A 24,694-nucleotide genomic window follows, 5' to 3' on the forward strand; every position below is an offset into this window, starting at 1 on the left:
TTTGTAGTAGACTGTCGCTAATGCTTTAGAAATGAGTTCCGCTGCAGGGCTACACACACTTTGTTACCGCTCACACGTACATACACACTGCTGTGGATTCACACAATCACACACTGAGCAGGTGGATCTGCTAAACACATTCCTTTCTTGTTCTCTAGTTTCCTGTAGATAATCTACAGGTAAAGCCAGATGTTATCAGTGTTTACCACACATTCAACACTGTACTGGCTTAGTTGGTTTACAATAACCAGCTAATTTACAGTTCTATCATTATGAAGCTAAATGTTATGCCATGACCGTGTAAACATATATATAACTGATGCGAGATCTTGATAGTTTTCCAGGAATACTCCTGAATCCAGAGTGTCCTGAGCTGGTCTCATACCACCAGTTTCAAACTATAGACCCTTAGCACTTTGAAGAAATTCAGACTTAAATCTTTTTAAGGGATACACTTATAGACTAAATTTAAAGGTCCTTAAACTTAACTTAACTTAACTTTAACTTTGCATTATTAAAAAAAAGGTTTCCCAGTGGCCAAGCCTGGAAGCAATACAAAGAAGGTATTCCATAACTGACCCTTTTTTAATATTTTGAATAAATCAAAAATGGAAAATGAAATGGCCCTGTGCCAATCTTATTTTATGTCATTTTATTATTATTTTGAATTTTGAGGGTTTTTTTTACGATCTGTAAATAGGAAAATGGAAATTACGTTTATATTTAGAATGTTGTGCATTGTTTTATTCAAAGATTTTCACTGTCATTTTGTAACACTACTGTCAAGATCATCACACCACTTTCAAAGTCCTTTCAATGTAAAATACAACATTCCAGTATTATATGTTTGACATCATTATTATAATATCTTTAATAGTATGACTACAGTATTCTGCAGTAAGTACACATTTCATCGTGCTCTGCGCAATGACAATAAAGTTAAAGCTAATCTAATCTAATTACCAGTGTCATTTTTGCAGTGTATTTTTTAAATCTCAGAATCGCTAACATTTTGACAAATTCATTGTAGACTGTCACAAAATGGCTTGATAACAGCTCACAGTGGTATGCTTCGTACCATTTACAAAAGTGTTGTTTAATGATTATGGACTTCTGCGTCCTCTGCGTCGGTTCCCTGCTGACTTTGGAAAGGCAATTACTGTGTCAGGTTCACGGCTTTTAATAGCAGGTTTGAATATACTGTAGGTGGAGAAGGTGATTTAATTCAAATTTGGCTAAATGTCTGGAATCAAAGAAATTGTTGCAAAAGAAACAGTGGTAAGACATTGAGAGAGAGAGAGAGAGAGAGAGAGAGAGAGAGAGAGAGTAATTCTCCTTTGCAAATAAGCTTATAAGATATGCAACAATACGCATTGTTCATTGTGATAGAGCAACATAATGTTCTATAATAAACACAAAGAATAATGAGATTGGGGGAATATTTTGTGTAAAATTTTTCACCTCGGGCAGTGATTCTGTGTAGAAGATATCTTCCATTTTGCCTCAATAATAAATGTCATATCACAAAAACTTTTAAACATCTGGAAATGGAGAACTTTAATAACCCCAGCAAACAAGACATGCTTTCTCCACAACCCCTTACAAATAATTGCAGCTGATTATATACACACCTTTGAATTTAGCCAGAAATAAATTACCTCCTTTATTTTTTCAGATTTTTCCTGTCCCAGACGACAGAAAAAATGCTTTGCATTCAGTGAACGGGGACATTATTTATCCCTGCACCAGTGAATGCTGTGATTTCTGCTGTGAGTGATTTTGTCATATCTTAATGCATTTTGCATATCTTTCCCATCATTCAGCATTTGCATGCTCAATTGGGGGTGAAAATAATAATAAAATATACTGAGTCACTTTAGGTAGAAAGAAAGCTGCATTAACAACTGAAAAGTGTATCATACGTCCTGTGTAAGTCCATTCACATGCTCTTTTACTAGGTGTTCTCCTGCAGTAGAGCATGTGGTGTTCATTCTGCTCACGTCCCAGCCGTTCATGCATTATGGGAATCTATTACTCTTGTTTAGTCACACTCACAGTGTGTACACTTTTATACTGTAAAGACATTGCTCATGTCAGTCTGATCAATTTTTTTCTTTACATCTGCCTCAGAGACATTGTTCATCCCAGACACATAAACAAACCCAAGCTTGTTGAACACCACACATGCCACACATGTGCAGGCTACAGTATGTGTCAATGATCCCACAAGAGAAAACTTTCCATATTCATATACACCATGTACAAATACTACGGCAAGCATTTTCCCCACACTAGCACATCACTCAGTCAAATTTGATTAAATTAAGGCAAACAGCATGTGATTTCTTTCACACACACACACACACACACACACACACACACACACACAGATCCTTTAACATGCCTGCAACAAGAAAAGAGAGGGTTTAAAGATGAATACATACTGACAGGCTTCGTCCAACAGTGGACAGGGAGAGTGCGATCATCCAGCCAGGGAGCTCCACACCACACACAGACACATACCCCCACACACATACACACACTCACACACACACATTGACTGCTGTTGCTGCTCCGGCTGCTCAGCCTACCTCTGGCTTGCTGTCCTCTATTAGCAGGAGTTCTCTCTCTCTCTCTCTCTCCCTCTCTCTCTCCCTCTCTCTCTCACACACACACACACACACACACACACACACACACACACACACCCCAGCCACCTAGCAACCAGCTAACAAAGGGAGGTTCTAACTTCTACCACAATATCTAATATGAACGTATGTGCTGATGAGGGGAAGATGTTTAGCCACCTACTTTTCAACAGTCAGTTTGTTTTCTGATTCATCCCAGTTCATTTATTATTTTATTGATCATGTCATAGTGGAGATCTGAGCACCCGGTTTAATCATGTATAGCATCATGACACTTATTGAGCCTGGTGACAACCCTCTGATAATTCATCATAACCTCTATAAAGAGGTTATCACTTCCTTTTTTTATTTCTTACTTTTACAACCATGAATATACAGTATGTTAACCCTGATCAAATATGAGGGTTTAAGTAAATAGTAGAAATATATTAAATTGATGAGAAAACCGCAGTTGGAAAGCTGACTTCTGGTCTAGAATGCATTTGTGTGTTTGGATAGGATTCCCCAATCAGTCATTTGAGAGGCACTTTACTCTACAGACCACTGTAAATCCCATTAGTGAAGCTGAATAATGTGAATGTGTGAAAATAGGGGGATGGCTCAAAGAGTAAGAAAACTCATATTTTACATTCTTCTACCTAACTGTTAGAAATGTCATCTGATGCACCTTTAAAGCCATAGAAAACCAATTTCCTCAGTCTTTTTATTTTCTGTGGTTTCGCAGATATTTTTACACATTCTCACCCCCTCTTTTATAATTGATCAAAAATGCCATTGCCCTTGCTCCCACCCCTCACGCCTTCCATCTCACTCCTCCTTGTTCATCTCTTTCTCTCCCCTTTTTTCACTTAACCCACTCTTACTCTCTACTTCCTTTCCTCCTGTACACCCCTGCATGGTCGAATATCAGGCAGTGAGTGTTTTCCATTTCCTGCAGGATAAAAGGTCCTCAACTCCACCAGTGCCAGCAGATTTACTGAAAGCTTTATATTTAGAAAAAAGCCATTCAGAAAGAGATGAAGGCGACGGAACCAGGGATCAGATAGAAAACCGGAAAAGCTCACGCTCCAAAACTAATCAAAACCGACAGTAGACGCAAATGGCATCATGCTTGTGACATTGCGTACATTGCATATTAAATAAATTATTAACACATTTAATATGCAATCATACACTGTATGGCTAAAGGTTTGTGGACACCTCACCTTCACGTCCATAAGTTTATCTTTCCCAGGGTATTGCCACAAAGTAGGAAGCATACGATTACGAAAGTCTTTATATATTATCACATTACAGTTTTCTTTCAGTGGAACTAAGAGGCTCAAGAGCAATGAAACCGAGCACAAAGTAAAAGTTAAGAAGACATGGAGCTCTGTGCCAAGGTTGGCGTGATAGAATTTGAAGTCCCAACCTCAACCCCATTGAAAACCTTTGGGAAAGACTAAAATGCCGACTGGAAGCATACCAGCTGCTACTTTCAGCAGCAAGCAAGAGGTCGAAGATTCCCCCAAGACATAGGATTTACAAACACATTTAAGGCTACAGAGAGCTACATGGTTTTTAAAAGTACAACCAGCAACAGCAGAAAAGAAAATCCCAGTACTTGAAACACACCTTCAGCATCCTTCTTCCTATATACCACATGTCCCTCCTCTGCACATGACTAAACTATTACAATCTAGCCTCCCTCACCTTGTCTCCAAAACGTCCTATATGCGCGGTCTCTCTAATAAACTCGTTTCTAATCCTGTCCATCGTCATCACTCCCAAAGAAAATCTCAGGATCTTCATCTCTGCCACCTCCAGCTCCACCTCCTGTCTTTTACTCAATGCCACTGTCTCTAAACCATACAACATCGCAGGTCTCACTACAGTCCTATAAACTTTCCCTTTCACTCTTGCAGATACCCTTTTATTACAAATCACTCCTGCCACTCTTCTCCGCCCACTCCACCCTGCCTGCACTCTTTTCATCATAGTCAATGGAATCTATGAACCACCACTGCAAACAGAAAAGAGCTCAGATCTGATTCTTGATGCAATCCCACCTCCACCTTGACCAGAATCATCCTACAGACCACCATCCGATGCTGTCTAGCTACACTGTCCCCTGCCAACACTTTACAGTCTACAATCTCTTTCAGGTTGCATCTCCTGCATAGAAAATAGTTCACCTGTATGCACCTTCCTCCTTCTTCTTAAAATACGTATTCACCACTGCCATTTCCATCCTTTTAGCAAAATCTACCACTATCTGCCCTTCGACATTCCTCTTCTTAAGGCCATACCTACCCATCACCTCCTCATCACCTCTGTTCCATTCACCAACATGGCCAAAGAAGTCAGACCCCAATAACCAATCTTTCACTTCTAGGTACACCTTTTACCACTTCATCTAACTCACTCCAGAATTTTTCTTTCTCCTCTATCTCATATCCCACTTGTGGAGCATAAGCACTGATGACATTTTTCATCACCCTTCTTAACTTCCAGCTTCACATTCATCACACTATCAGAAACTCTCTTCACCTCCACTACACTCTTACTGTACTCCTTCTTCAGAATCACCCCTACACCATTTCTCTTTCCATCCACACCATAATAGAACAGTTTAAACCCACATCCAATGTTCCTGGTCTTACTCCCTTTCCACTTGGTCTCCTAAACACACAACATATCTACCTTTCTCCTCTCCATCATATCAGCTAACTTTCTCCCTTTACCAGTCATAGTGTCAACATTTAAAGTACCAACCTGAACCTCCACTCTCCTACATTTCTCCATTTCCTGCTGTTTCTGTAGACATTTAACCCTCTCTCCTTCTCCTCTATTTTACTGTACACTTCTGTATACAGAGACACCACTGCAAAGCATTACATTTTCAATTTATATATATATAGCATTCGCAATTAAGGTAAGGCTCTGCAAGATACAATGTTTTTGGCATGACCATCTAGACTAAGATGATAAAACATTTACAAAGCGACAGAATCTGCTTAAGGTTTAGCATTCCAAATGAATTGTTCCTGGGAAATGTTGTTGTGCTCAGAATGTCATTATGCTACCCTGAGCACTTTCCTGCACATCACATTTAATGAGATTTTAGAGCAGTTATTAATATAATAGGCGAATATTTTAATTAATTTGCAGGTTTTAGGGGAGAAAATTAAGCGTGCACTACAAGCTTAACTAAATATTTCTGTACAAATTGTTTCGTTATACTATCCATACCGAAATCAGTATGCGTATTTCATCTTGTGTTTGTCACGTGTGCCAAGGTGTAATGTTTGAGAGGTTCATCAAGAGAACCTCCCTCTGAGACCGCATTTTATGTTATTATTATTCACAGTGCCATTTAACTCTTGCTATATATTCTAATTAATAGTATTGGCATCCTGCCTGCAAATCCTAATTCAATTCTGTAAACTAATTCTACCGCTGATTTTCAATCATATTGAATAGGTGGGTTCTCTTACAACATTTACATTAGCATATTACATTAGTAAAGGTAGGTAAAGTTACTAATAGTATATATATACATATTAAATAATGGCAATGCTTTGGTAATGGCAGTGCCTTTATATAGATTATATAGAAGAGTAAAAACTGATTACAGCAATGGGATATGTTATGGGAAGAAGGCCAGCTGACGGAGGCAGTGTGATGCTCTGGGCAATGGTTTGCTGGGAAACCTAGAGCCTTTTTTAATTTGACACATAGCAGTGGCGTTCAATAATGGTAGTGGTCTCTTTCAGAAAAAATATTCTACCTGGCTCACTGAAAATATTGTTCAGGAATTGTTTGGGAATTCCCCAGAGCTCAATCCGTTCGAGCATTTTGCAACCAAGAACAGAATAAGAACCTTGAAAAAAGAAAAGCTTAAAATTTGAAGAATTAGCTTGCGATACCAAGTCATCACAGAGGGCTAGTGAGCCATAACCAGATTCCATCTGTCCACATTGTTACCAGTCCCAGCAGTAAAAAAGACAGAGATTACAGTTCTACTCTACTAATCCCCATGAGTTCATCATATTTATATAACCAGTAATTTTTTAATCAGCTCTGTAGACAGACATGAACAGTTGTCTCCTAGTTCTGTGTGTCTGTAATCTAGTCTATATTAAAAATGAGCTGATGGTCTCTGAGTCATTCAGTGCTGATTGTGTGTGTAGCATATATATAACAGTATATGTACAGATAGGGCAGGTAACTGGAGAATTTTATCTCCCACAAGTAAAATTGTCCATGTGGTAAATAAGAATAGAACAGAGCCATAGGCAACAGACCCAGAGTGAGAGAGAGAGAGAAAGAGAGATTGAGAGAGAGAGATTTGGTTATCGTTATATTCTAGAGTGATTGAATATTGTCAGCTTGTTCAGTAACCTTTCCCATTGCTGCCAATTTCCTGAGGCCAAATCAATTCATGAAATCTTTGTATACTCAACTCACAAAGGCCATTTCCATACTGAATGTGGCAGTGTTATGCTCAACAGATGTCATAATAATAAATAGACTGAACTTCTTCCTTTTCCTCTGCAGGTCCTGCTATCACAAAATTCATGGTAAGAGTCAAAGAACCTAAGCCTCTCACTCCTAGACTCGAATTGCAGTTTGATTGATTCTTAGGGTTTCAAAATCACATATTAGACACGACAACTATAACAGTAAGCTGATTAGAATATTTTCGAGTAGCAAACCAGTAAAGGTAGAGCTCTGGTATCTGGTAGATTGATGTCTTGTGATAAGATAAGCAACATTTATGTATGGTGGTGAATCACTGATGTTTTGGGACTGTTTAGCTTCTACTGTTCCAACGGCTCTTGTGGCACTATGAATCTGCTAACTACCAGGATATTTTACCTTAGAACTCTGCAAGGTGGTTAAGACTTAGTTAGATCATTCAACAATTACTTGCTGAATATATACATCCAAATGAATGCTCTAAAGAGGTACACACAAGTACAGAAAGACAAACTTACACACATTTAAACACCAAGAGATACATTATAGAGAAAAGTAATTAGGGTAAAAAGATGTTGCATGTCTAATAATTTACTCTAAAATGCTCTTCCAGCATTATCGGGGGAGTTCTATTGATTTATTAATTTCTCGTGACCCTGAACCCATGGCCCTAACATGCAGCAGTGGTAGCAGGCCAATAAAACAGCAGTAAAGAAGCAGTCCCTTTGCTGGCTCAGGTTTCTGTAGTGTTGGTTATCTAGCACTTAACATTGCTGCATATAATACACTACTAAAGCAAAGCTGGAATTCCACACTTTATCCCTATATTAAGCCAATATGCTTCATTCTAAAACCAAAATAATAAGGGGTACTTATTGTAATGTATACACAGACACCAACGTTTTTATTTTGACTAGTAACAAGACAACAGCTTAAGAAGTAAAGTCTCTCTGGGCATTGAGTTGGCAGCAACTACACTTAACCTCCTGCTATCTTCTCTGTCACTCTGATCAAGCACATACTATCACCTCCTGAGAAATATAATTACCTGGGAATGAGGCCAAAGGGATACAAGACTATGTCTGTAAAGAAACAGCAGGAGAAAACAGTGAAGCAGAAGGAGGCAAACAGAAGGAAGACCATGTCCATCTTTTCTGCAATGTGATTAAAATCTTTTGGAAATATCACACACACATTCTCTTTCTCTTTCTCTCTCTCTCTCTCTCTCTCTCTCTCTCTCTCTCTCTCATACACACACACACACACACACACACACACACACACACACACACACACACACCCTTACACATAGAAGCTTAGAAAAGCTTAGTATCCAGTCTTCATCAAAAACATATACTAAAAGTACCCTGAAGCTAGAATCCTGTCAGAGTTGTGTTACAGAAGAAATACAGCAACATAAATATTGTAGAAGCCCATTTTTTAAACAGACATTGACTCAACTTTTTGACAAATGGCTGACAGTTCATTCAACCATTTGGGTACCAGTACAGAGAATAGTCTTGCATGCTGTCATTATATCTTGAGAGATGGTGAAACAAAACATGTGTTTTAAATTCACTACTGCCATGTAGTTGCATTTCTAAAGGGTTTGGTGTTATGCAGGTTGGAAGCCAAGAGTGATATAATGAGTTTTGTAGTTCAAAATAAAAATGGGCTGACCAAGCATGTCAATGGGATCCTAGGCCAGAAACGTAACATTTATTTATTCTTAACATTCATTTATTTCATTATGGGGAGAAATATTTTCGTTGTCCAGAACTATGCCAAGTTTGAGTGCTTTGGATTTGGACTGTTATTATTATCAACAATTTGATACAGTGGCTCAAGACCACAGGTTGTATTTAATCGCCTATTACTGCACACCTCAAAAATGATGGGACTGTAATCAATGGACATTCGGTGCCCTTTTAAATCTGGTTCCTCTTAAGGTTTCCTCCTCATGCCATCTCATGGAGTTTTCCTTGCCACAGCTGCTACGGGCTCGTTTATTAGGGGACTAATTATATGGAACTTATACATTCTTTTATAACCATGTTTTCTCTGTAAAGCTGCTTTGAGACAATGTCGATTGTTAAAAGCGCTATACAAATAAAAATGAATTGAATTGAATTGAACTAACAAATGATGAAAGATTCTGTCAGAAAAATGCATCTCCATTAATATACAGCAGCACAGTCTTCCTGAGCTTTGGTCTCAGTTCACGAGCAGCCCGACATGCTGAGAGACAAACTAAACTATGAGTATTTAAGGGAAGAAAGGAAAAATACGAGTTAAGTGTCATCAGCATATAAAATACCATTGTCTGAAAGAAATAGTCTGAAGCAATGTGAAGAGATGCCAGTGTACAGATAAAGGGATTGCTGGAACAGGGAAGCTGCAGAACGTTTTTCTTATAGAAGAATGTCTTGGCAGCATCAAAAAGAACTTCAATAGATAAAAGAGAAAATCTAAATCAAGGGGTTTCTGACAGAATAATTAAATGTTACATAAGAATGTGGACATCCATCTCTAAATTCACACCAATTTCACAAGTGGAAATTTAACAAGTTGTTGCATATTGAAGAATATCCAGCATCTTCATAAAATCCTGCAATCCTGCAAAGAGAAGCATAACTATACCTCCAATCTATCAAACAAAATACCCATTAGTGTCCAAACGATAAGCTTTTAGTTCCAGTTTAAGGTTCCAGTTTATCAACAGTATCATCAGATACATTGGAAATTATATATTTTTTTTATATTCTATATGTTAACAGTATTTAAAAATAAATTACCATTTTGAACAACAGGGTAACACTGACATGCAAATTACATAAACAGCTTTTGAACATTTAGCATTAGATCATGACTGAAATGCAAACCCTATTTAAAGGCTGCTGCTTTTCAGAAATAATAATGTATGACAGTATGACAAATTATCACAGAATCGTCTGGTTTGGAAAAGATCAATGTTTTTGTCAGTATTCAAAACCAACTTTTTCAAATAAAATCAAATTTTATTTGCCACATACACATTCATACAGAGTATACGTATGTTGTGAAATGCTTTTTACGACTGTCTAATACTGAAGAAATGTATATAGGAATAGAAATGGATTATAAAAAAATAAATAAAATGAAATAAAAATATAAAGTAAAAATTGTGAAGTATAAAATATAATATATATATATATACACACACACACACACACACACACACACACACACACACACACACAGTAATCCCATCACGGAATCGCATTTGCCACATAGCTAATTTGTTTTGCTGATTTTCCCGGTCTTTTGGGGATAGCACAATGAAATTTTTTTATGTTAAAATAAGGAAATTTATTCATAAAAATCGAATTATTAATTATAAAATGAAGTAAAATGTTAATACAATACAGTACTGTATACATAAAACAGCATTTTTGGGTTGGCGTCCGTTTAGTGCGTTTTTTTGGTTTATAAACGGGGGATTAGTGTATATATTAATTTATAAGTAAAAAAAAAGGTTTTACAAGTTGTATAACAACAGCATCACATCAACATTAACCAATAGCAAAATGGTGTACCAGTTAATCCTTAAGTCTCAGCATAAACATTCTGTCATTTAATGGGGGAGGTACAGTAGTTTAGAGATTGAGGGATTAGAAGGTTTGAAGGTTGTGAGTTCAAATCCCAGGCACACCAAACTGCCACTCCTGGCCCCCTGAGCAAGGCCCTTAACCCCATAACTGCTCAATTGTATAAATGAGATAAATGAAAGTTGCTCTGGATAAGGCATCTGCCCATCTGCAATAAATGTAATGAGGTAAGGAAGGATGCAAGTGCAAATCATTTAAATTTTAGCCTAAATATAAAAAAGGGAACAAAGACAAGAAAACAAAACACTAACTGACTTTAAATATAGACAATAAAATCATAACCTGAACTTCATCAAAACAATGACATCTGTCAGAATCATGGCAAAAACCTACATTAACCATCAGCCTTCTGCATGCCACATGACTGAGTCATTTGTAAATGTTCACTCACATCTGATTAATGTTCCTCTGTTAATGATGTCAGGGTCATGTTTTTCATTTTCAGGTTATTGTTTTCATGTTTTTGTTTCATTTAATTTAGTGTTTTGTTTATATCGTGTATATTTGCAAGGTAATTCAATTTATCTACACTTGCATCTGCATTCCGCTCATATTTACATGAACACACATGTAAGAGGATTGGTGTGTTTAAATTGTCCAATGGTGTGAACATGTGTGCATAGCATTCTGTAATCTATTGGTGTCCAAAACCCATATACATACTCCTCTCTCATATATTATCTCCACAAGAGTTTAGGCATTAAAAGTGTTTTTAAGCCTCTGCTTTATACTGATAAGAAGAACAAGTCTGTCCCTATGTGCTACTGACAATCTGACAGAAGAAACACACAACACAAACATGAAAAACTCAATCTGTTTTGTTGAGATTTAGCTGAGCGAGACAGCACATGGCAAGTGCATATTCTTTTCACTGAAAGATGCTGCTCATTTGATTCAAATCATTACACTGTAAATAAACGTGTTGCGTTTAATTATTCATCTTTTTAATTTTGTTAATTAATCGCGTTAATAAAACCAGTGAAAACGAAATTACTAATAAAAAATGTTGTTACCTAATGAATGTATCCGGGCTGACCATCCACCATATAGCAAAGAAAAGATGATCAGGAAAGTCTCTGTTCTTAGTCATGTTTACATTACTGACTTCCTCTGTCTCATTCATGTTAACCCCAAACTTCTTGTTGCCTTCTGCTCGCTCATTGTTAGCTTCGTCTACAACTAGTCTACACCTGTGGTACATCTGAGCCAGGAAATTATACACTAGTGGTAGATTGAAAAAGCTGCACAATGACAGGAAATGGGTTGATTGGCTAAAAATAATGCAATAAGAAGGAAAAAAAATATTGATCATGTCACCAAATAAATAAACTAAAGTAACGAGCCTGTTTTGAAAATGTAAGAAGTCTAAAGTACAGATATTTGTGTAAAATTGTAATGAGTAAAAGTGAGTTGTCCGAAAATAAATAATGAAGTAAAGTACTGATACCAGAAAAATCTATTTAAGTACAGTAACGAAGTATTTGTACTTCATTACTTCTCTCTTACTATCTTTGCCATATAGTATGTTTATGAGCCCAGATGTAAGCTTTTTTCTATATACTATACTTCCTGAACTGATACACACATCTCTTTTGCATAGATATCTATCACAAGTAATGTTATAGCATTTTAAAATCAGAAGAAAAAAATTACTTTATGATTCCATTATGAAACACACCAACATACAGACTGCCTAAAAAAAACTTTTTTGCCAGAATTTAACCAAAGTGACACCCAGTGGGGTTTTCCAGACTACCACACACACACACACACACACACACACACACACACACACACACACACACACACACATATCTTCTATTTATACTAGAAAGGAGTGTTAACTTATGGGGAAATAAAAATAAAATGAAAACTTTAAATACATGAAGATTGAGTAACAGCATACAACAGTATTGCTCCAGTATTACTGGACAGCATTGCATTATACTGTATGTGAAACAATCTACCTCTAATTGAATCTAAATCCACTTCCTCATAGCAGTCACGACTGCATGCTATATGCGTATTTATAGAGCAGAGCAGATCACAGCGCAATAACCCGCTTCTTTTCACAGGAGTAAATCACAGAACACTCTCAAGGTTTGCTATGACTCATAGTTACTCTTAGACACTGAAGAGAGATGCAGAAGAGAGGAGCATCTCAGTTAATCATCCTGTAGCAATTCAGGAAAAAAAAAAGCTATTCAGAAAATACCACTTTAAACTAACACTGAATAATATGGTTTGGAACATACAATTTGTCCATAGTGAGTAAAAATGGAACGCCATAGTACACAGTACACCTAAAACACCCATTACAAGAACCTAAATACATATTTCCCAACAGAAAACACTGGATTTTTGCAAATTTGTGATGCAATCTTTTTGTAAATAAGTTGCTATAGTTCTTTAAAATCATGACCCACTGCAAAAACAGCATCACTATCCTAAAATCATCCAAAAACTTTAGGACACACACAAGTCACACAAATATGACATCATTACACCTTTTTCATTATTCACAATGGAATGAATTAAATTTGCACACTTTGCATTTCGCTCTCATTTCAGCAACAAGGAGTCAGCAATACTCTCTGAAATCACTCAGCGGTGAACATTATCACTTCAGGGGGAAAGATGGGAGGAAGAGATGATGCTGGAGGAACAGATGGAGGACGCACGCTGAGTCAGGAAACGTGACTAGACACAGTGCCATCACGCTTTCATCTGCCATGTGTGTTATGTCCATAGAGTTGACTCATTCTCTCGTTCTCACACACACACACACACACACACACACACACACATCCTCCTTGTCTATCAGTCTGTAAGCTGATTTTATTATAATGTGTGTTTATTTACTGTTGTGATTTGACAGGGAAAATTGGACGTTTATTATCTTTCTCAGAGGCCTTATTCTATCTGTTGTCTCTGGATTTTGAGAAAGAGAGTGTGTGTGTGTGTGTGTGTGTGTGTGTGTGTGTGTGTGTGTGTGTGTGTCTGTGTCTGTGTCTGTGTGTGTGCTTATGATATATATTATCCAATTGTTTTTACTTATAGTTTAATATTGCTGCCGGTTTCATAATCATTCTGCAAGAAGAATCAGAGAAACCAGCTTAGTCACCCTTAAATTATTGTGTTGACTCATAATAAGACCTTGTAATATTGCCTTCTCCTTTGGCTCTTTCTTATGAAAAACTCTGAGATTTTACATCATATCTGCTGCAAGGTATGTGGGAATGACGTACCCCAGAGTCGCAGAGTGAAAAGAATGAAAGAAAGAATGAAAAATATAATAAAATGCATGTTCAGAAAGTCCAAACTCATCCTAGTGTAATGATAAGACTAAGAATAACGCAAACTGAAGAAATTTAATTAAAACTGCCCGTCAATGTGTGTTAGAATGGCTAATTTATAACTTGCATAAATATTTATAAAGCAGTAATGACCTAGCATGTCATTTAGCATGTATTTTTTTTAACTATTAAATATAACCTGTGCTGATTAAAAAACTGATTTATAAACCAAGTTAAAATGAACCGTTAAATTATCGATCATTTAGTGAAATCCGATAAATAGGCATGAATATGCAAGCTGGAAATGGCCTTGCATCCTTCTATCATCTCTCACTTCTTTACTCACCCCACACTGCACCGATCCTCAACCACCATATTTCAGAGTAGAAGAAAGACATGCTTCCAGACTTGTCGCTATTCTGGCACCAAGGTTGATGTCTGAACAGCTGAGTTTCTAGATCTTCAAGTGATCTTCAAGTCCTACCACTTGACAGTCTTAAATTAGCACTTGTTTATTGAAAAAGAAAACTTGCTTTCTAACTATTCTCTCCCAACAAACTTTTTAACTAATGGTGTTCCTAGTCTGTGTCCCGATGAACATATTTATTGACTGAGGCGACAAAGTCACTCTGGATAAGAGCATCTGCCAAGTGGCATAATTGTAAATATGTTACTGGATGCATGTAGTGTATTGTGAAAGGCAGGAGGCGGTGCCATGTTGGGTTAATACAATTATGTCTAGACCAGGGGTCTTCTATGCTTTTCAGGTCAAGGACCCTTTAGGCAATAGAGACATGGGGCAGGGACCCCCTGAAACAAAATGTGTGAAACATAGCCACTGATATTAATAGAAACCAATGATATTATGGTAGTTATATAGTGTTTAGACAATTAGAACCATGTTGTTGTTGTACATGCATCATTGTATATTTTTTTTATTCATATATTTTCTAAACTTAAACAAAAGATTATGCATCAAAACAAACTAGATTTTGCATATAACTTTGTGAACAAAGTTGTTCACAGTTGTCTTTTATTTTAATAGATTTGTAGTTTCATACATTTTCCTTTTACTGTCAGGTGGATTATTATACATTTACATGAACTTCAGCATTAATTTGATCAGAATTTAACATAAAACGTCACTGTCAGGTGGACAGATATACATTGAATTGAACATCAACTTTAAGTGTAATAGAACTTTAATGTAATAATTATAAATATTTTTATCGTTGATGCTATTTTTTTAATAAGACCCCCTAATATCTATCCCTTTATTATTTAGGTGCTGAGTTGTTGATTGGAAGGTCTGGGTTTAAGCCCATGGTATCGCCAAGCTGCCACTTTTAAGGCCCCTGAACAAGGCCCCTTAACCCTCCGTGCACCAGGAAGAAAAATTTTCACTGTGCTGAAAAGTACATGTGACAAGTATAAAGCACATTTCCTTTTTTTACCTTTCTTAACATTCTCCATCCACAGCTGGATTAACCCAAGCTCCCATTATGCCACACCATCACCAATTCAAGCAATATGTCTGATCATATAATTTATTTGTGATTACACTTTCTGAATAAGAATACATTCTCTGCATGCTTGACCTTTTCAAAGAGACAAATTTAGAGTTTCTATTACTGAGAGAACTGCTGACATACAGCTCGAGAATGAGATGAGTGTGTGAGAGAAGGGCTCTTGGTTATATAGGTCACTGTGACAGTTGGTTCAATCACACAGTGCAGTGAGAATGTCACAAATAGCCTGCACCTGCTGTGCGGGGCTTCACATGCCTTTTGTCTCATCACAGACAAGAAGCTAATAGATGATTTGCATAACCCTGTACATTAGTCATAACTCTGGAGAGATTTCTCTCCATCTCTCTGTAATTCATATTTTCTCATTCTCGTCCCAGTTCTTTCCAACCCCACAAAAAAGAGATTTATTTATTTGAGGCTGGGTTTTTCTTTCAGTTTTTGGCCTAATTTTGCTCTCAGATGTCCTAAAGGAATTCTTCATTAGTCAACAGTGTCAAAATGTCGGTGTGACACTGCAGGTTGGCATAGGATTACATAAAAACTCACAGGACATCTATAAATACAAATATAGATAAATCATTTGCTGTGGCTTACTGATTCGAAGGTCAGGGATTCAGGCCCCAGCAACACCAGGCTGACACTGTTGATCCCTTTAGTGAGGCTCTTAACCCTATTTGCCCCATGGGTGCTGCTTAATGACTCTGTACTCTGGTCCCAACTTCCTAACAAACTGGGATATGTAAAGGAAATCATTTTACTGTACTAACATTTGGTATACACTGTAAGACATAATAATGGCTTCTTCTTCTTCTAAATTACTGTTATGTAACAACAAGGAATGTGTATGCAAATGCGATTATTGAACTGAAGTGCAAAACAAAGAGATGGGAAAAAAAAAAAATATATATATATATATATATATATATATATATATATATATATATATATATATATATATATATATATATATATATAAAAACATGAAATATAGTAACACAAACGTGAACTTGAGCAAAACCAACAACAACAAAAACAACTTTGGATGAGAGTCATAAGACAAAGAGTGCAGTGAAAACCGAGGAGTACATGTGCTAATTACAAGACAACATGACTCAGGGATGGTCAGAGATCATGTTACCTTGTACAGTATGTGAGGGAGCAGTGGCTTATGGAAACCACAGTCCAGGGCCATAAGCCTGAGAATCACAATCATTTCTATTATGTTACCAAACTACATGACTGGACATTTGTACAGTAAGTTACAAAGCTACTGTATAGGCTAATTAATAGAAAGAAAAGCGCTTGTGCTCACAAGCTCATTGTGGAAAATGGGCTACATACATACAGCTACTTTCTTTCTTTCAGCTTCTCCCGTTAGGGGTCGCCACAGCGAATCCTCCACATGTTTGATTTGGCACATGTTTTTACGCTGGATGCCACTCCTAACACAACCATCCCCATTTATCCGTTCACTAAGAGTGGCTGGGGTTGGTTCCCTGACCGCGGATCGAACCCGGGCCGCAGTGGTGAGAGCGCCGCATCCTAACCACTAGACCACCAGGGAACAGCTACTATCAGCTACAAATATTCTTAACCTTCTAAAAAGACATAAGTGTGTTACTGTTTTGTTATTCAGGCACAATTACATTGAAATCTTATCAAACAAAGACACAAGGAATAATCTTAAAGAACTGTGGTACTCAAGAACAAGCTTTACATCAGTTTTGTTTTCTGTCTCTGTATTTGCATGAAAAACATTTTATGAAAACCTTTTCTTAGTTAAGATTGGACACTACTTCATGTGGAGTACTGTAGTTTTTTCCGAAGCACAGGATCTGCAGTGCCTCATTAACCACAGAGAGAACAAAGGAGGTGTAAAAAACAGGGTGACAAGGCCACATGGCTCGATAATTGAGAAGATAATTAATGATTAGGATTATAATTGTGTGTTCATGGCTTTCTTTTTTCAAATTGTGTTCAGATTCCTTAGATAAGGTTTGAAGAAACGTGGTGGCTTTACTGTATGTGTCTCAAAAAAGACAGAAGCTTGTGTCACAAGAGTTGTGCAAGGTTCAACATTTGGGTATTGATTCGAATTATTCATTCAATCTTCAATTCAATTTATTCATTTCGATGTGATTTAGTCAGTAATCTCATTATTGTGGTCAGGATCGTACCGGATCTGGAGGTTATATGTGGAATAATAAGCATAAGCTAGGAAGACTCCCTGGACAGGTTTCACATGAACCACCTGCGCACACTTTTTTCCAAGGACAAATATAGCTGGATGTTCTCTTAAATTTCATTGGAAATGATAAAGAATATACAGTGTGACACAGACACACAATGTTTGGTGGCTAATCTTTCCTTTTACTGCATGCTGAATGCGTTGAAGACAAGGAAATTTTTTAATCTGTTCATTTTTTATATTAATCCATTTTATCTACACTCTTCCTGTCTTTGTCCTTCTCCTATTTCTCCATCCCATCTCAGCATCTCTCCACAGACACAGTTCAACCCACCTACGCCTCCAACTGTAATCTCTCCTCACCTCTTTCCTCCTCCCCTCTCTCCTTTGAAATCAGATCTTCTCTGAGTAAATACATGACACACACTTTACGCTCTCCTCCATATTTATCAAGAAACATCAGTCTTCTGCTATTTTAATGACAATGCAATACGGTATGTTGCACCAGGGTGGATGAGTCAGACTACTGTGCAGTCAATATTAGCCAGTGTATGATTAATATGATTGATGAGAGCCTGCAGAGCTAGCAAGGGCCCTTGTGTTTGTATTCCTAAGTCAAAAACCTTTGAAATAATATACAATTACTACAATTAGCTGTTTAACATCAACAAACCATTACAGACCCACAGAAGGTCATTTGACTACATTATATATGTTAATGCAGGCAGTAATTTAATCCATCACAGATTCATTAAAAATGGACTTGCGACTTTTCAAAATATGAAATTTGTCATAGGATTAACTCTGTAAAGCCTTAAATCTAATTTAACATCAATCTATCAACTGTGATAGAAGAGGCTGTTTAAGAAGGTCATTTTGTGTACCTTTAGAGGTACAAAAGTACATTAACACTTCTTCAACCTTTTTTGAAATGTTATTAATACATTTAGCACTACTTGAAAATAATTCCACTAGTAATTCAAGTTAATCCAAATAGTGTGTGCAAATATAAACTAAAGCTTCTGACAGACATTCTTTAGTATACAACAAATGCTAATCTATCAAATATGCCAATAGCGCTGTAAGCATCTTGCATAATATAAGCTTTTTTTGCAATACCAGCTGGCAAGATAAACACTATAGAAAGAGAGAAGCACATAATCTCTGTAGCAAAGCTACAAGAGCGGCATGCAACCACTGATTTTGTTAGGGGAGGACGATACTAAATAATGACCTGTCCACAAACAGTTTTACTGCATCATCAGTATCATGAGTTGCATTTACAAGGAATTTGCCATGGTGTGCTGGTGCTATAAAAATATGAAAAAATATAGGAAAATAAAATAAAATAATAATAAACAAAGATAAAGACATTAAATAGACCGTTTGTGCAGGGTATGTAAAGTGAGGCAGTGCAAATAATAATGCAGCAGTGCAATGATCATTTTTTTCCCAATGAAGTCCAAGTTGCAGGGTTGCTATATAGTAGTCCTTGTTGATTGTGTTAATGTAAGACATATGAAATGTACCAGTGTGGTACAATATGCTATAAATATCTATCTATTGACAATTTTTCAAAAAAATCGTTGTTCATTTAAAAGAAGAAATTAGTATTTGAACTACATTTTAACATGTAGGTTGTAAATAACCAAAGATAGCTTGTTTTATGGGCCAGTTTAGGTCTCAGGGTCAGACTGGCAGAGTAATGGTGAAAGCATGGCCATCTCTTAGCAAACGCTGAACACTTGATTGTAATTCACCTCAAAGACGAATCATTTCTTTTTAAATGTAGCAAACAGAAACAATTTATCTTCCTTCTGAAATGCAGTGAGTACGATCTTAATAATAAAAACTCCTTTTAAAATTGTATAGCAAATTTTAAACATTTTTATTATCCCACTGCTGCATATTCCCAGGACGACAAAACATCTAAAAACATGCTTTTATTGATATAATTGTGTGTGTGTGTGTGTGTGTGTGTGTGTGTGTGTGTGTGTGTGTGTGTGTGTGTGTGTGTGTGTGTAAGAGAGAGAGAGCGAGAGAGAGTCTACTCAGACGTAAAAAAGATAATGTGAAATCGGTCACTACTGAGCAGCTGTGTGATTTATAGCCCGCTTTAACTCTCATTCAGCACTTACACCAGTGTGCATGCACACACATGCAGACACACACACACACACACACGCATTACCTACACAAAAATATGCCTGCTTTTGCATTCATTATTGCAAAGAAAATGGTTTAATGTGACACGTAAAACAAATTATGCATCAAGCAGCTGAACTGTGACACTTAAAATCTGAGCCTCGATATTATGTTGTGACAGAAAGTAAGTTATCACTTTAGAATATCATGAGGCACAGATGCACAGGTTATAAACTAGTTAAATTGAACAAAAGCTTTAACAAATACATACTCGATAAGCCATATAAACAATGCCAATTGTTAATTCTTCATGGCTCATTCTGTGCCTCAGTGATCATTTCAGCCTTTTTTTAAAATCTATATTTCTAGGAAACAATGCCATCCTTTTAGTGTGAATGTGATATCACCTGCTTCCATCATGTGCCTTTTAAGAGAATGAAACATTGTTTTCTCACAAACGTGAGGGGAATATGAGCCACGGACCGCACTGATTTTGCGATGCTATAAAGCTTTTCAGTAGGCGCACACTGAAAGCCGGTGTCACCACATGCAGGACTGTAGATTGAAAAAGAAAACTAAAATGAACACTGATTTGATTTGGGCTGAGATTCTGAAATGTTCTCCTATCTGTAAATGTCTGTTATTTGTGAGACAACTTATAGAACTTAATGAAACAACTGTCTGGACTATATATACAGTACTTTGCAAAAGTTTTAGGCAGTTGTGAAAAAATGCTATAAAGTGAGAATTCTTTCAAAAATAAAAGTGTTAATTTATTTTTAATCAATTAGCGAAATGGTACGTAAATGAACAGAAGAAAATCAATATTTGGTGTGATCACACTTGGAATCAGGTGTATGATAAATCATTGACACCAAGCAGCTGACAATGATAATTTCATATGTAGGTCGAAATACAGTCATTATTTGAAACAGAAACAGCTGTGTAGAAGGCTTCCAACTGGGTCAGGAACAGCCAAACTCTGCAACTAAAGTGAGGTTGTAGAAGACAGTTTAATTTCATACACCATTGCAAGACTGAGCACAGTAACAAGACACAAGTTTCTACTGCAGTTCTGTATCAGAAAGGTCTCTCCCAGGCAAAGATTTTAAGGCAGACTAAGATTTCATGATGTGCTCTTCAAGTTATTTAGAAAAAGCACAAAGAATGAATTTAGAAGCACAATGTTGGGGACTATAGATTCAGTGGTCAGCCAGGGAAAAGCAGTGGATAAAAGATACAATATGCTTACTTCCCTTTGACATCAGAAGATGTCCAGTAGTGCCATCAGCAGAGAACTGTTGGAAACCTGTGGGGCCCAGGTACACCCATCTACTATCTGGAGAAGTCTGGCCAAAAGCCATACTTACAACATGGAAACAAGGCTAAGCGACTCAACTTGGCAAAAAATACAGTAACTGGGGTGCAGAAAAATGGCACAGGTGCCTTGAACTGATGAATCAAAATCTGAACTATTTGGCTCTAGCAAAAAGGTCTGAAGAGGGGTAAAATAATGAGTGCCTGCAGGCAACAGTGAAACATGGTGGAGGTTTCCTGCAGGATTGAGGCTGCATTTCTCAAAATGGTGTCCTCAATGCTGAGAAATACAGGCAGATACTTATCAATCATGCAGCACCATCAAGGAGGCATCTGACTAACCCCAAATTTATTCTGCAGCACGACAATGACCTAAACATACAGCCAATGTCATTAAGAACTATCTTCAGCATAGAGAAGAATAAGTAATAGGCAGCTTGAGGCAGCTTACAACCAAAGATGATGTCTGAAGCAACCTATGTGCCAAGTTTCCTCATAAAATGTGCAAGTATACCACAAACAGCAAGAAGACAGGTTGTGCCAAAGAGATAAAAAGAGGAAATTGTTAAAAACGGAAGAACAGAAACGGATAAAAAAGGTGGAAGCTTAACATTTGAGTGGATATTGTGCTCTGGTGTATCTGGTGACTGCCCATCAATTTATGGAAGGAAGTGTAACAAGCTGCCGCAACTAATACTCTGCCAACATCCGTAGACTAAGACGCTGTTGAAAAGCGAGCTTACGTAGCCGAGATTCTACTTCAGCTGCCAGCTGCACCACGAACAAAGGAAAAAGAGTGGCAGGTCTCTTCTTACACACACACACACACACACACACACACACACACACACACACACACACACATATATATATATATATATATATATATATATATATATATATATATATATATATATATATATTCATATCACCTGTAATCATTTTTTTTTCTTCCTCTAATGTATTAATATTTATTTACTATATTATTATTATTATACTATAATTATTTAATTACTACACAGACTCTTGCCCACATACCCTAAGCCTAATAAAAATAAAATAACATTTTAAAAAGGTCTTATTTTTTATATGGTAAAAGTTTCTATAAGGAGACATTTAAAATTTATGGATGAACTCCTAGTGACAGTGAACTGTGTGCTTTTCAGTTTCTAGGCAACATGACATACTGTGTTTTTTTTAGTTTATCTGTTTATATAAGTTGATGATATTGATGATAAAATGTTGTTAGAAAGTGTTGTGTGAAACTGTATGAAAATCAACTTAAGAATAGTAACCTAAAATATTTTATCCTATACAAATCACCTAGTACTTATAGCAAGTAATGAAATGTGTTAACATAATATTAGTAAAATGAACAAAGATACTGTATATGTTGACACAGAAACCCAACATAAAGCAATAACTAAATGTAATTTAGAAAAAGCTTTAAAAAAGCTTTTTTTATCTGGCCAGAATCAATTTGCTTAGTTACCTGTAAGCTCATGTCCATTTACGCATCTCTTACTTAGTGTTATGTAACAAATGTTCTCCTGTTACTCAAATTTTAAAATAATCTCTTGATACATTGTGCAGCTTCTGTGTGTAATGATGACAGATCCAACCATTACAAGGTGCAGTTTGAGTGGAAATAGAATCTACTGCTGTTCAAAACAGAAAAGAAACTGCAGAGAACCTGAATCTCTGCAGCATGATCACCTACACACCCTGCCAAAAAGTGAAGAAGAGAAAATGTGACTAAACTTCTCTGTTTTGTTGATTTGTGCAAATGCCGTGGCCTTTTCGAGGTTTGTTCAATCAGGAGCCTTTAAACTAATTGAAGAGACACTGATTGGGTGCTGTGATTAATACATTGTAATGAAAGGCTAAAGGGACACAAAACAGATGATTTATCATTGTATTCAAGACTAAGGGACATTCTACACTCACAGGAATCTTTCATTCATAACAGCTGCATGCATTTCAAAATAATTAATAACCAAACTGTCAACTATACTAATAGTTATTATTTGTATAATCAAATTAATATATATATATTTTAAAATAATTTAAATATAAATAATTTAAAATCTATGTATCTAGATATTTATCTATCTCCATACGTCAAAAATTGTATTCTATATTATATATATTTTATATAATCAGAATAAAATATATTACATATACACATATATATTGTATTATTAATATATATTTCTATATTAATATAATTTACTATTGATTTATTATTAATTTTCTGCGTCAGGCTTTTTAACAAGAGTCTCCACAAAGTACAAGCATCTGTAACACTTCCTGCTGTTGTGGCATGCAGGACAACATGAGCACCAGAAGGTGGCACTAGATACACGCGTACGCACGCACACACACACACACACACACACACACACACACACACACACACACACACACACACACACACACAGACTGAGCAGGATCAATTTGTGTTCAGTAGTTTTTTCATTAGCTGTGAATATTCTCTAAGTTATGAACATTTTGTAAAACCTGCCATGATTGAAGTCGCAAGCGAAATATCCTCATTCTGTTGTTTAATGTGAATATTACCTGAAATCTTGACTAGCTACATAGGTTTATGCATTGCACTGGTGCCACATCACCTGCATGACTGCCCTGGTGTATACTGTGGATCCAATTGAAGTAGCTGGTGAATGCATATGACTATATACAGAGCCAGGAACATCTAAGATTTTTGAAAATCTTCTTGTTTGCCGTTTTGTTCAGCCAATTCGGGTGGCCATGACTGCAAATGGCAAAGGTGTTGTTACGTGCCAATGCACACAGGCCATTTGCTTGTGTCAGCTTCCCTGTCAACTTCTTTCTTGTTACAGTTTTCCTCAGCTGCTTTGGAGCATTTCTCAATAATCCTTAATCTTTGCAAACCAGTAAGTGCATTCTCAAACTATTAAACTTTTTTTTTAGTAAATGTGACTTGAATTGATAAATTGTGCAGATGAATCTTAAATTTCACTAATGAAGGTGAGTGAATGGCATCAGATCAACCAATAATCAACTAATTCTCTAAAACAGGTCAAAGGTGAATCTTATGAACCTTCTATTAGAGAGTGAATACAGACAGAGCGAAACATTGAAATATAAATTTTGAAAATGGATGAACAACTAAAAAACAAATAAACACTTGTATAATATAGTAAAAGTGTGAATCCTGTCCGGTCTCCTGCAATCAATAAAAAAATCAAATATGCAATCGAATAAATGAGTTTGTGCTGCTGAAATTCATAGATGCCAAACAGAAGGAAGTCAAACTATGATGCAAACCGTAGTTTATTTATTTAGTTTTAAGAACTCCTGAAAGTGTGCAGCGTCATACCGACAACATGAATAAACATTTTGATTATCTTGTTTGTGAACAATGACAAAGGGACTTTTTATTCTGGAAATAACATGTTCATTTACACAAATACTTACT

At 36.5% G+C, this 24,694-nt stretch overlaps 1 protein-coding gene across 5 annotated transcripts in view; it reads right to left on the bottom strand.

Annotated features, from left to right (window-relative positions):
• mctp1a (multiple C2 domains, transmembrane 1a) overlaps window positions 1–24,694 on the bottom strand; it is a 144,201-nt gene that overhangs the window by 102,674 nt on the left and 16,833 nt on the right. Inside the window, exon 1 of one of the 5 annotated variants that reach the window (XM_046841681.1) lies at window positions 2,445–2,612. The exons of the other annotated variants lie outside the window; for them this stretch is intronic. Coding sequence (XP_046697637.1) covers window positions 2,445–2,486 — 42 coding nt within the window. The 5' untranslated portion in view covers window positions 2,487–2,612. Of the gene's footprint in view, window positions 1–2,444; window positions 2,613–24,694 lie in introns of those variants that run through there. 5 annotated transcript variants of the gene reach the window in all.

Source organism: Silurus meridionalis, chromosome 27 (assembly GCF_014805685.1).
Source record: "Silurus meridionalis isolate SWU-2019-XX chromosome 27, ASM1480568v1, whole genome shotgun sequence".
Lineage (NCBI taxonomy): Eukaryota > Metazoa > Chordata > Actinopteri > Siluriformes > Siluridae > Silurus > Silurus meridionalis.